Here is a 14,633-nt window from a genome sequence, read left to right as displayed (position 1 = left end):
CCCAAATTTGCACTTGGGAGGGTTCACAGTTAGCCCGAACTTCTGTAGGCAGCAACAAAATGAACACAGATGCTGCAGGTGTTCTTTGTGGGAGTGGCTGGCGACGAGTATGGCATCCAAGTATATGAAGAGCAAGACCATACCCCACTATGTCCGTTAGTTGCTGGAATGTTTGTGCAGCATTTTTGAGCCCAAATGACATTCAAAAATTCAAAGCGATCAAATGGTTTTATGAAGGTAGTCTTGGGCACTTCCTCTAGTTTTACAGGGATTTGGTGGTACCCATTCAAGTCAAATTTAGAAAATGTCGTGGCCCCATGAAGATTAGCTGTAAAGTCCTGTAAGTGGGGTACAAGGTAGCGATCTGCAGTGGTAGTGTCAATGAGATACCTGTAATCCCTGCAAGGTCTCCAGCCTCCCTTGGCTTTGGACTCTATATGTAGCAGGGAAGCCCATGGGTTATCAGACCTGCATATGATTCCAAGATCCTCCATTTTGTGGAATTCTTGTTTTGCAAGCTGCAACTTGTCAAGCAGCAGGGCTCGGGCATGTAGAGGAGGTCTTTGAGTGAGGATGTGGTGTGTAACACCATGTTTGGGTGTGGCAGTGGAGAACTGGGAAGTGACACTGTCTGGAAACTGCACAAAATGTTTGGCAAATTCTTCGCATCTATGTGTGAGGTGGGTAATTTGACTTTCCAATGTGGAAAGTCTGGAACATTGTGGTGTTCACTAACTGGTGCCCTTTAAAATCTACCATCAGGCTCTGAGGAAGTTGGCACCCAACGATGGCCAGGACACAGCAGCAAGAATGAACTTCTATGTGAACTTGTTTTTTTTAATACTTTATTTATAGTTTTTCAAATTTGAACACGGTTTACAATTTTATCATTATCAGTAGTTACAAATCTATTCTGATTGCATCTTATTCTTATCCAATCTATACAAGTTTTTTTTTCTATAGAGTCCAAGCCTAACACCCCTCCCTCTCTATCCCTCCCCCCCACCCCATTCCCTCAACATGCAACACCTGACACACAACCAATCAAAGAACATTTAAGACATTAGAAACACTTACAACAAGGGAGTAAATCATATTGGGGAGTTGCAGGTCTGGCCTGGCCCAACAGCCTGGGATCGGGCTTTTTTTTTTTTTTTTGCCCCGGCTGGAATGAGGTAGATCCCTCATCCTTTCTTTGCCACCCCCCACCCCCTCTAAAGGAATTGGGGAGAAATTGGAGCAGACCAGGCCCCAAGGCAAAATTGTCCTCTTCGTAACTGTGCTCCTATGTGGTTCAGAAACGGCTGCCAAACCTTTTGGAAGATGCTATGCCTTCCCCTTAACTTATAGGTGATTTTTCTCCAGGGGACAGGCTTGCATTTCCTTGCTCCACTGTGCAGGTAACTACTATGCACCTCCTGGCCACCGCCAATGTGATCATTACAAATTGAATTTGGATAGCTTCATTTTATGTCTATTATGTTGCCCAACAGGAACAACTCCAGGTCCTGTGGGAATTCCTTACCTATAATTTTTCCGAACTTTGCCTAGCTCCACCCAAAAGGGCCTCGCCTTGGTACATGTCCAGGTCGCATGCACAAAGGTTCCTGTCTCAGTGCAGTATCTGAAACATTGATCTGACAGTTCTGGCTTAGATCTGTTAATCTTTGGCAGCATCAGGTACAGCTGGTGCAAAAAATTATATTGCACCAGCCTGTACCTCATGTTGATGACCACAGTTGTGCTGGTCTGACACAGGTTGGACCAGCACCGCTCATCAATCATTATTCCTAAGTTCGACTTCCACCTCTGTCTTGATTTATGAAGACCTCGTTAGGTCCTTCCACTTGGAGCAAAAAATAAATTGCCAAACTAAATTTACATGTGATTTCCCCCTTTGAATCATGGTCTCGACGTTACTGCACTTTGGTAGGACCATAGTTGGAGCTAATTTGTCCTTTAGAAAAGATCTTGTCTGAAAGTAGCAATGGAATGTCTTATTTGACAGATCATGATTCTGCCTAAGCTGTTCAAATTACATTAATTGCCCCTGCTCATAAGTCCTCTAGGCACTTGATGCCGTTCCAACGCCAGGTGTCCAAAATCTTTTTACCTACTGTCAAAGGTATGAGTCAATTTGGAGTCGGGGGCATTTTTGGGGACAGGCCCAGTTTTATTCCTAAATATTGATTTAATGTTATTCCAAATATGAATAATTTGTTTTACTATGGGGCTGTCTGTTTTTCCAGATATAAATTTGGCATCCCATTTATAAATAAAGTCCTCTGCTACCCTCTTGTACAGACCAATTTGTGCCCAGGATGATACCTCTTTCCACCCCCCCACCCCCCACACAAAGAGTGAGAAGATGTACCTCGACTGGGCTGCCCAATAATATTTTTTCAAGTCCGGCATTTGCAATCTGCCCAGAATGTAATCCCAGGTCAATTTCTCCATAGAAACTCTGGTTATTTTCCCAATCCATAGGAATATTCTTAGTCATGAGATCAGGGTTTGGAAATTAAAAAAAAAACCCTGGGGTTTGATCAGAATGAGGAGTCTAATACCTGGTCCACCCATTCCTCTTTTTTTTTTACTTTTGGTGCTCTTGTTTTATTTGGAGAAAGGCCAAGTCCACTCCCATTTTCTTAATGTGTGCCAAGGCCCTTTTTCTCTTGATCATTCCGTTCAGACCATTAACATTGAAGCTTGCAAATTTTGTACTTTTAGCCATTGCCCCAGGGGTTGTCATAGTTATATTTCTTTTGTACCTCAACCACCCTGAGTCCCCTCCTCATCCAGCCATCTGCCCCTGACTGCTGAGCCATGCCAGATCCTGGGAGGGGGTGAGGAGGGGGGGAAAGACAAAGTAAAACAACTAACTAAAAACGTAAACAAGAAAAACATACATAAAGTAAGGTAACATATCTAGTCTTTGTCCCACATTGGATCTTCTCTCCCCCCCACCCCTTTCTCGGTGACTACGTCCTTTAAGTCGTTACCATCTTCCCCACCCCCTCACCACCACGACAGGTTGTGAATCTTGTACAAATCCTCTCCTTCATCTGCCTCCCATGGATTCCCATGAAAATTGCCCTTATCACTTTGCTTCCATGTGCTATAGACACCATATTTACACCTTTTTATACCAGAATACTTTACAATACACGATATATATCACCATGTGTTAGTCTCCAATTTGGCTTTTACTCTTTTTACCCCAGTGTGGGTAAATCTTTGGCAAATTGCCTTGCCCTCTCCTTTCTCGTCCCCTGATGGTACCACTTTCAGGATGGGCAGGTGTCTGAAGACACATTTGTACCTCTTTTGCTTTATCAGCCTTTTGGTTGGCTCAAACACCTTCCTGGCCTTCGAAAGTGTCACATTAATATCCGGGTAAAAGAAAACCTTATTCCCCTCTATTTCTATGGGGCTGCCCACAATATTTTTTCCCTGCCCTGGTAACGTAATAGTTTCACCAGGACAGAATGTGGTTTCTGTCTGGATCAGTCTTGGGAGGAGGGATCCATGCACTCTCTCTATTTCTACCCTTACCCCTAATGTGCCTTTGCCCAGCACCTCAGGGATCCAGCTCTGAAAAATTCTCTCAAGGTTTTGTCCTTTGGTCCCCTCTTTTAGCTCCACAATTTTAATGTTATTTCTCCTGCTATAATTTTCAAGGGCATCTAACCTCCTCCATAAACGGTCCCTCTCCTTCATTAGGGTGTCGAATTTATTCCCTATACTATGTATGGTATCTTCGTTTATCCCCACTCTTCTACTTCTGACATCTTTAAAATCATTCCTGAGAGGGTACCCTGAATTTTATCTAATTTTCTTTCCATGTCCTGAGCCCTTTTGTCCATTGCCTGTGAGAGTCTGTCCTCCATGAGGTCCAAAGCCTCCATCACATCTCGCAGGAAGGGCTCCGAACCCCTCTGCATGTTTTGCCTTGATAAGGTTTTTTAAGCCTTATGGCCCCACATTGCTGTCTGGGTCCTCCTCTGGACCTGTCGCTCCCATTGCTGACACTCCCCATTTCCTCCAATCCATCACTGGATCCATCACTGGACCCATCGCTGGAGCTGTTTCTTTACAGCCTGCCATGCCACACGGTGTGGCACTGGACCCGCCACTGGAACTGAGATAATTCCTGTCACTCTCTCCGATGTTGGAGCAGATGCTGGCTCCTCCCTGCTTTTTAGATTTTCAACCCACCCTGTTCTCCACGCTACCCAACCTCTCCACCCCATGACTGCTACAGATGCTGGCTTCACTGTGGGCATTGCGTGTGTCATGAGGACATCCAACCTTGCATTCTTGCTGCGGGGAGGGGGGACATCCAAGCTTCTCCATCTCCCCAAGGGCTTCTGTAGGGCTTTTAGTCACTTCTTTTGCCAGCTTACAGCACTATCTTTTCCTGGATCCCATCTTCCCTGCTGGGCTGCTCGGTTGGAGTTTCGACTCCTTCATCGTGCCTCAAAGCGGCCCCATAATTTTTCTCACCACAAGGTACCTCAAGCCAGTCTCTTGTTTCAGCGCTGATTCCTTCGTGTTTTTACTTGCAAGTTTGCTTTTTTCTTTGTCATTATTTTATCCTAGACATCTTCCTACATTCCTTAATGGTATTCTGGAAGTTTGTTTGAAGTTTTTTCTGTCTATTTCCTTACGATCCTGGGAGCTCTGGGATTCTAACTTCTCCTACTCTCCCTGCATCACATGTCCTCGTGAACTTCTTGTTGACAAACTTTAGAGGTATAGTCCGTGGTTGTACATACAAATCGAACTGTTATTCACCGCAGTGAGTGCAGGACCCATGGTTCTGGTATGAGTGTCAAAGCCTGAAGGAGGAAGGGCACTAACCTCCATACCCGTGTCAACTAGAAATTTTGCTGGGAGAATTCATCCCAGATGTAGAGTAGGCTGTTACGGTGGCTAGCCGCCGTTGGCATTGTCATTGAGTCATACTTATCTGGGGAAATGTGCGCCCTCATCACCGGTACTCGTGGAGCTTGGGCTTTTGGGTGTGACATAGCACTAATTTCTGTGGGGCTTGCATCTTGTTGTTTTCCGTGCCTCAAAATGTCTGTTCGGGCAGCCACTGTTCGAGGGTTATCAAAGTCCTCTTCAACCAACATGAGGCGGATATTTTCTGGCATATGCTCTAAAAACAACTGTTCGAAGAACAATAAGGAAGATACTCAGATGATTAGACAGCATCTTTGGAGAGAAAGAATTAACATTTCAATTCAAAGAACTTTTTTCACAACTAGAAAATTTAATATTTTTTAAAAACTTATAAAGAGTGATATGGGTGGAGACAGCAAAAGCGATTGTCTGTGATAGGGTTGAGATAAAATTATTCAAGTGTCATCAACATTGGGTAAATGAGGAAAGTTAGAGGGGGGTAATGTCAAAAGAATTTACTGGATCTGAGAGGCAGGACATTACAGTTACAGGAAATCTGATACAGGAGAATATTGGAAATACCTAGGAGATCAAGCAGATTGAGAAAATTTGAGTTAATATTGCAGAATCCTTGGATCAGAAGCAGTTCTGAATGTCTAAAACTGCTGAATTTGTACTTTGTCCCAAGTGCATAATTGGAGATGAGATGTGTTCCTTCAGCTTGCACGAGAATTTGACAGAATAGGATGGGAGAAAAATTAGAAGTTTTGCTTTAAGAAATGTAAAAGCAACTGGGTTATAAGTATTGAAAAGCAGTATGAAATATTACTTCATGATTCTCTGAAAACTACAATAATTTTTTCATTTAATTTCTCAGGTCGATACAGAGTTCAATGTGACCAGTTTGAAGATCTCTGGTTAATCACTAAACAACTTGTTCAGCGTTTGCAAGAGACATTTGCTACTGAAGAACACAAGGACTTTGTGTGCACCTTTCCTGGGCCAATACCTTTGCAGGAGTACTTTCAATTAATTGATCAGCATTTTGAGGTCTGTCATTTTTAATCACTGTAGTGTGGATTTTATGGCATAATACTCTTCATTACAGAGTATACAGTATTTAAATAGACCATTCAGCCCACCACATCTACATTGATTAATGACAAATATCCATTGATGCCATCTTCCACCAATTAGTCCAAAGCATTCAATGCTTAAATGATTCAAATCATCTTCTACTTAAATACCATTAGAGTCACTGCTTCTACCACTCTCCCTGCCAGTGAAATCCAGATAATCAAAACTTTCTGGATGGAAAAAAACATTCCCCTCAAATCCTCTCTTGCCTTTTGCCCCATACCCTAAATCTATATAATATGTTCTCCAGTTTTATTCACCTCTCTAGAGGGGGGAAAATATTCCTGTTGACCACCCTGTCCAAGTGGCTCATAGCTCTATAAACCGCAATTACATTCCTCTTAGCCTCCTGCACTCAAAGGAAAATAGTCCTAGCCACTCGAGTCTCGTCTCATAACTGAAACGTATCATCCAAGGTAATGTTCTGGTGAATGTTCTCTGGAACCTTTCCAGTGCTATTATATCCTTCCTATTGTCTGGTGCCCAAAACTGCATGCAGCAGTGGCCTGACCATATTCTTTCTCTAACTGTACCAACGTATTCAATGCTCTGACCAGTGAAAACCAGATTCCCTTTGCCCAACTTCAAAGATCTTTGGTCTTGCACACAAAGGGTGCTGTTCCTCCGTACGATGAAGGACCATGCTATTTATGCTCTGTGTCTTACACCATCAGTGTAAATTGACCATCATAATGCATTGCCTTACATTTATCAAAATTAAACTCCATTTGTTATCTCTCAACTCACTTCACCAACATGTATTCTGTAAATTACCCTCCACTCTGTCAACAATTGTCATCTGCCAACTTGCTGATCATGCCACCATCATCTAAATCATTCAAATGTAATATGAAAGAGCAAGACCCCGCCCCCAGCACCCATCCTTGTGGAAGACCATCAGTCACAGATATCCAATCACAAAAATAACTATTACCAGTTATAATCTGTATGCCTGCTCTATGTTGCTGCCACAAAACACCAAATTTCATGACTTGTTCATGACAATAAATCCCAATTCTGATCATCCTCGGTCTCCTATGCCATGTTGAATCTAGTTTGCCATCTTGCCCTTGATCCCCTGGACCCCAACTTTTGGTCCAGTCTCATGTTACATGGTTGAAAGTCCACGTAAACCACATAAACTTCACTGCCTTCAATTATCTATTATCTCCTTTTTTTTAAAAAAAAAAGTTGTTTTTGCTTGTGTTAAACTGAGAAGTTGACACCAACTTCTGAATTATGGTATGGCAGTGAAATACTCTTTCCATTCCTGGGCTATTTTAACTTCTCAGAATCGCTGAGCTGATGACAACTTTAGATTAATACCCCTTGTATCACTGTATAAATCTTTGGGGAAAATATGAAATGCCACATAGATTTTATTAGCATTTTCGTTATTGATAAATATTCTAACTCTGCAAATTTAACTTTGTGTGTTGAGATTATTTCAAAATTCAACCTTTTGAGTTGTTGAAATTTTCTTTATTCAGGTATGATAATTCGGCTACCACTATAATCTTGGTGCCAAACCTTTTATCTGGAATCGTCAGGACTGGACACTTGCAGTGTTCAGAATCTTCTGAATTTTTGAATCCTTTTGATTTCCGTTCCTTTAAGCAAATGCTTCACACAGCCCCTGCTATCTGTCTGTCAGCCACCCCCACTCCCCAGACTATTTTGTGCCCTCAGCCAGGCTGGGGGTGGGGTTCGACGTGTGTCGTACAGGAAGCTCTTGACCAGTGTCGGTCAGGTGGAGATCGAAGGCGATGGGCTAGCCTGGAAGCTCGGCCAAAAAGGTGGCAGCATTGGCTGCTCAGAGCTAATGGCCAAGCAGGACAGAAGCCCGTACATGAGGTTCAGAGCTGCAGGAGGAATGGGCCGTCAGCTTTCAGACAGTTTACCAGTTTGCCAGGCTGGCCCTTAGGCACACTCTGGCAGCATTGTCCATCACCCACCTCCATCTATCTCTCAACACAGCAGCAGGGGTGCAGTGCGGGCGAGCCCAGAGTTTATGGAGCGCTGCACCAGATCACAGCGATAGCTCAATGCAGAAGCAATGGCCATCTTCCTTACCCATAAGCCCCCAGCTCCGGCGTGGCCTGCGCCGGCGTGATTCCAGGTGCATGGGGGATTATGGATAAGGAAGACTGCTATCGTTCCTGCTTCTCTCCCACCAGGTGCTTGGAGTCAAGAGTCACCTTTCCACTGAAGGTAAGAGAGGGCTGAGATGGGAATGAAAGGGACTGGGAGGGCCTCCCTCTGAAAATGGAAATTTATTGTGGGAAATTAGCCTTACTTATGTGCAATGACATCTACCGGGGGGGGTGGGGGTGGGGGGGGGGAAATGTCGGATTTTGGAGGTTGACTGTTTTTGGAATTCCGGATAAAATGTTAGGCCAAGATACAGATGTCATCATTATTTGACATCGTCTGCTTGAAGCTATTATAGTACTGACACCAGAATGAAATAAGCATTGGAAGAGGTGAAATCCTCATCATGGAGATCACTAGATCTTTATAGGGATTTTCTTTTGAGATCAGCTGTAAGGACTGTTTCTTTGATACAAACCAAAAATTATAGGCCATTGTGCTTGTACCGTGGTTCAAAAAAAGTGAATATGAGAGCCTTATTTATGTTTGAACAAATGAACTTGAAGGATTATTTTTAACTTTTGAAAATCAGGTCAGTGTGTGAAATTATTTTTATAGATGCGCCTAAATGCTGAGAAATATAAAGAGCTTCTTTCAGAACGGGCTGTACAGTACAGAGCCATCCAAAGGCGACTTTTAACACATTTCAAGGACAAAACTCCTTCACCTCTACGAAACCTAGATACATTGCTGGATGGAACATATCGACAGGTGAGTGGGACTTATGTTTCTTGAATATTATGTGTCCCTAATCTAATTGTGCTATATTGACAGAAGAGTTGCATGTTCTGTTGCAGTAAATTGAGTCTGATGTAGAAAAGACATTGCAGTTGAGGCATTTTATGCTTTGATCATATAGAAAAGTATAGTTCTCTTCAGATGTGTTTTTGTTGCAGCAGTAGCATAGGTGAAGATGATTGATTACTGGAGTAGACGCCTCCATTTGGCTGCTGGTTTCAAGACCCAATGCTCAGTAGTTACCTAAACTCATTGTTAAACAGTAGGAAAACATTCTTATTTTGGGAGGGGGGGGGTGGGGAAACATTTTTACTTTTCCTTATCATAGAATCTATTTATCAATATTAAACTACAATGTTTGTGAAAGTTTTTTAAAATCCACAGCATTTATCAAGAAATGTAGATTTGTAGGAAGGCAGTGGAATGCATTGTGTCTCGACTTGCAATTTTATTTAATGCAGGTCTGTGTATCACAGCCATCATTATTGTCTGGCCAACTAAGTGTGTGGGAAAGGGCAGAGTCATTGGAAATCAATTTAAAAAAAGCAATGAAAAAGTCATCTGATTTACCTTGAATTGACCTGCTCTAGGCATGGATACATTTCTTGTGCAAGTTTTTGTTTTGAAAAGATTGAAAACTTGAGGTATGTAATTAAAATTTGCCAGGTGACATAATAAATGTGTATGAGTCAGATATACAGCAGTGATTGTTTACAGGACACAGATAATGCTCTCTCTGTCTTGTACAGGCAGTTTTTTCTTCTTGAATTGGAACTTGATGGAAAATTCTGGCAATCTTGACTGAACAGCTGACATTTCTCCATGGAATTAACAAGAAAATCTGCAGATGCAGGGTCGAGTGCAAAACACAAAAGTGCTGGAGAAACTCGTGATCTGCTGAGTTTCTGCAGCACTTTAGCGTATGACATTTCTCTCTATAAGTGGTGTAAAGATGGAGATTCCGATGTGAACACAATTCCTAAATCTGCTGGCTAGTCCACATTTATTTTTTTTAAATCCTTAACAGCTATCAAGTGTTGAATACTTTGGAGTCCCTCAGCATTGTGTGAAATTGCCGTAGTTTTCCAGTATTTGCTTATCCTTTTGATTTTCAGTCTTTCATCAACAAGAACTCTTTGTACTCACCTTCAGTGATATTTCAATGATTGTGAGGAGAACTCCTCATCTTCCAACCTGGCTTTTTTTTTTTTTACAGCCTTACAGATCAGTTTAAAAAAAACAGCATTTCAGGGCATTTACATTTCATATTTCTGGCATTCTGTTTTTAGCCCTTGTGATAAATTTAGATAAGTTTTCATAGGCTTTTATTTTCATGTCCTCCCCACCTATTTCAACATTTAATGATTTTTATATTCACTCAGCTACCTTCCATTTGATCAGACTTTCTGTTCCCTCGTATCTACATTTTAAATGTCTAACCCAGTTATGATGAAGAATTCTCCACATGCCTTACCTCCTGAGTGTTTGATATTGAATTGACTTGAATCAACAACTTGGTCAGCATAGATGATGGGCTGAAGGGCTGTAAGATTTTGGTTATTTCCAGTAGCTACATGTTTTAGCATTTTTATAGAGCATTCCATGGTTCATTTGTAATGAAGTACTTCTGAAATAGTCACTGTGTAGGTTATTCTAAGTACTTATTCTTTAGATCAAAGGCTTTCTTAAATTAGTGTTGAAGATTGGCAGTGCTGCTAGAGAAAGGTTGTGTTGGTGGTGGAGTGACCAGGTGGAAGGAAGATCAGTCCTGGGCCAACATTAGCTAGCATAAGCACCCAGGAAAAGTGGGGTTCAGCATTCTATTGCAACAAAAATAACGTGAAATGGTTGGTGAATTTCCTAGACAAATTTTGTTTATCATTTTAGCAGGGTGCTTCTGTATTACTTATCATTGACCTTGTTAAAATTTAGTTTCTCTTCTGAATCAATCAATGTCTTTCTGCTGTCCTTTCTCATTCCTTGACGTGATGTTGATTATGAAATCTATGGCTTTTGCTTTGGACTTTAACATCTGACTTTTATTGCATCACTCAATTCTTCATTGATCAATAGAATACAGCACTCATCTGTGGCACTAAGTGCTTTCTCCCAACTTTGTACCTGCCAATGTAATGGTACTGCAAGGCCTGGGCAGTTTTAGGTCCTTAACATTTGCTAATAAGCTTGATTCTTGCATGCTTTTGTGACAAGGGTCTTGTTTACTCACAAACAGTAGACAGTTGCTAAAAGGGGAGGATGGTATTGCTGTTTATTTACTGGATTTTAAATCTTCAATCTGTCCAGCTGCAGTCTTCCATTCATCTGCTCACGCAACCAATTCAAAGCTTTAATGTTGAATCCAAAGTGGCCAAAATTCCCCCAGTGGAGACGAGCATTGGCAGAAGCTTGCAGACAATTCTGATGACAGCAGCAGTTTTACATATAACCATATACAGCACAGAACAGGCCAGTTTGGCCCTTCCATGCCGGAACAAATCCCCACCCTCCTAGTCCCACTGAGGTCAACCATTACTGACCACCATTTGGTATGCCCAGTTCTTGGATTGGTAATTTCAAGTCACACCTGTGGACTAGTCACTCGGCATCCACTGCAATCACATTCCATCCACTGTACTTGCGTTAGCAGTCTGCATAAGCATGAGCTCTGGATTGGTGGGCTAGAGTTCAGTGGAGTCCAGGCATGATGTGGCCATCATGTACAGAGCTCCCAATTACCTGTAGATCGTAGTAAATAGTTATTGTGAAAACCTCCCCTCTAGAGTAATGTTGTTGTGTCAGAAGTGAGATGGCAAGCATCCCGAGCTTGAGGCTTCCCAGTTGACTTGCAAGTGAGGACCAGCACCACCGTTCAGCAGCATCCATCCATGGCAGATGGATTCAGACAATCCAACCCATTCATCCTCAAAGGCAATATTGCTGATAACTGGTGTATTTTTCAACCAAGAGTATGATATTTATTGTGCTGACAAGCCTGCCTGCACTAGAGCATATATTAAATTTGGTGGGTCCAGAAACCATAGAGAGATCATTTGTTTATGCAAGTGTGTGAATGGGAACTGATTCTCAGTCTGGCAGAAATGAGGAAGTTCTCAGAGGGGAAAAAAAACTGTTTATCCGAAATAGGCCTGGTCCCAACCATTTCAGATAATCTTAATTGTACTGTACATATAAAAGGATAGATACATAAATATTCACAGTTGCATCAGTGCAAGAAAAAAGTGACATATTTTGATCCTGGAGTTAGAGTAGTTCAGAATTTATTTTCATGAATAAGTCACGAAATTTGATGTTTTGCAGCAGCGTAACACTGCAAACATTAGTATTATGAACCATCTTACAACACTAATTTGTGTGTGTATATATAATAGTGTATAATAAGTAAGGCAGGGTCTTTGGTTCATTGATCATTCAGGAATATGATGGTAGTGGGGAAGAAGCTGTTCTTGTGCCATTGAGTACTCGTCTTTAGGCTCCTGTACCTCTTTCCCAATTGTAGCATAGTGAAGATGGCATGGCCTGGATGGTGGGGGTCTTTGAGGGTAGAGGCTACTTTTTTAAAAAAAGACAGCCTCCTGTAGATATCCTCGATGGAGTGAAGACTGTGCCTGTGATGTTGCAGGCCAAGTTAACAACCCTCTATAGAGTTTATTCTTGTCCTGAGATTTGGTGCCTCTGTACCAGACATTAATGCAACTAGCCAGAATGCTCTCCACAGAACATCTGTAGATGTTTTTGCAAGTCTTTGGTGACATACAGAATCTGCTCAAACACCTCTCAAAGTATAGCTCCTGGCGAGCCTTCTTCATGATTGCATCAACATGGAGGCTTCAGGACAGAACCTTGGAGATGTTGACACCCAGAAATTTAAAGTTCATGACACTCTTCACTACTGAGCCCTTGATGAGAATTGGAAAGTACAAGAGTCAGATAACTTTTGGAGGTTTTTTTATATAAAAAAAAAAGAAACCAAACTGTTCTCAAACCTGGAGATGCAGGACTTCAGGCTTCTGTACCACCTTCCTGAAGGTAGCAGAGAGAAAAGATTGTGATCGGGTTGGCTGCCTTCTTGAGACCACATCTCATATAGATGCCAAACTTCACTCCTAAATGAGCTCAATGCCTACTATGTCAGATTCGACCACCAGAGCAAAGAAGAAACTGTGTGTCTACAAATCCCTTGATTGTCCTCTGTCAATAGTCAAAGATGACATGCAGACTGCCTTCAGGAGAATGAATGAGGAAAGCATCCACTTTGAATGAAGTAGCTGGCCAAATACTTTATATATTTTTAAAAATAAAAAAAAAATAGCATTAACTAACTGCCCAATGTATTCACAGATATCTTCAACATTTTACTCCAATAGGGCATGGTATCCATCTTTTCCAAACAGGCCTCAATTGTACTGGTGCCCATGAAGAGAATGGTAATCTACCTAAATGACAACCAAACAGTGGCACTCACATCCACAGTTGAAGCACATCAGCCCTTTTCTGACCAGTGACATGAATCTGTTCTAATTTGCAAGTAGTGGCAATAGATCTATGCCAGGTGCCATCTCACTGGCTCTACACAGAGCTTTAGAACAGCTGAACAGCAAAGACACAGACATCAGGATATTCTTTATTGACGACAGTTCAGCATTCAACATCATCCTCTTAAAATGAATGAGCAAACTCCAAGACCAGAGGCTCAATATCCTACTGTCTAATTGGATCCTGGATTTCCTCACCCCCACCCCAACATACAAATGCTATTGTGAAGAAAACACATCAGCGCCTCTACTTCCTTAGGAGTTTGCGGAGGTTCAGTATGACATGTGTGTAGTGAAGCTGCTGTTGTGGGCCTGGGGAGTGGACATGCAGCACCTCTGTGGGGTCCAGCCACCAAATCAACTGCCATCAGCTCTGTATGGGTTTTGAACAGCCCGTTGAGGGAGCCTATGGTGGTTTTAGTTGAAATCCCGTGACTGCAGGTCTGCGCCCAAGATGGCAGCACCTATTAATCGTCAACAGCCACGAGGGGCTGCAGACTCTGGGGAATTGGAGGCAGAACACCAGAGGACTGGAAGATCACTCTCTGTTTGAGAGGGAGAAGTGGAGGAGAAAACCTGCGGGGATAGTGACCACGGCGGCAGACCAGTGAGGGGACTCTGCAGTTGAGGGACCAATGCATGTGGTAGGCTGCTGGTGACTTGAGGTGAGGAACCCATGGAAGCTGTGGGCTGTTGGAAACTGCTGTCGGGAGACAAGCTTGACTGCGGACTGTTGGAGACTGGTTCAAACTGGCTGGAGGGGTACCAGGTATGGGAACCGGGATGCGAGGAGGTGCTGAGGGGTTCCTGACCATGTTGGAGGTTCAGATCTGGAGCTCGGGTTGCCAATGGTTTGGACTGGACTCTGCATGGCTGCGAGGGTTGCAGACATGCTGGAGGTGAATCTACGGACACTTGGTGACTCTGGGGGGGACTCACTTTTACTCCTCTCTCTGGCTGTGAGTCGTGCTTTGGCAATTTCTGCTGATGGTGAATCTGTCTGCCTTACAGCAGGCAAAAAGAAATTTCATGTAATAGGACACTGTTTTATTACTATGACAATCCATTGAATCTTGAATCTTAACTGAGTGAAAACTCCTGCAAAAGGTAGTGGGCACAGCCCAGTACACCACAAGTAAATCTCTT

General features: G+C 42.5%; 1 protein-coding gene across 20 annotated transcripts in view; it reads left to right on the top strand.

The window, feature by feature from the left end:
- The window catches only part of bbs9 (Bardet-Biedl syndrome 9), a 516,876-nt gene that overhangs the window by 198,520 nt on the left and 303,723 nt on the right, over nucleotides 1-14,633 (top strand). For all 20 annotated transcript variants that reach the window (XR_011352170.1, XR_011352169.1, XM_069921046.1 and 17 more), the window contains 2 exons: nucleotides 5,786-5,958; nucleotides 8,755-8,907. Coding sequence is in view for 18 of the 20 variants with exons in the window: in XM_069921046.1 (XP_069777147.1) it covers nucleotides 5,786-5,958; nucleotides 8,755-8,907 (326 nt within the window). In the remaining 2 variants the exon portion in view is untranslated. The remainder of the gene's footprint in view (nucleotides 1-5,785; nucleotides 5,959-8,754; nucleotides 8,908-14,633) is intronic.

This window comes from Narcine bancroftii, chromosome 2 (assembly GCF_036971445.1).
Source record: "Narcine bancroftii isolate sNarBan1 chromosome 2, sNarBan1.hap1, whole genome shotgun sequence".
Taxonomy (NCBI): Eukaryota; Metazoa; Chordata; class Chondrichthyes; order Torpediniformes; family Narcinidae; genus Narcine; species Narcine bancroftii.
The sequence above is the reverse complement of the archived record's forward strand: the minus strand, read 5'-3'. Positions and strand labels throughout refer to the sequence as shown.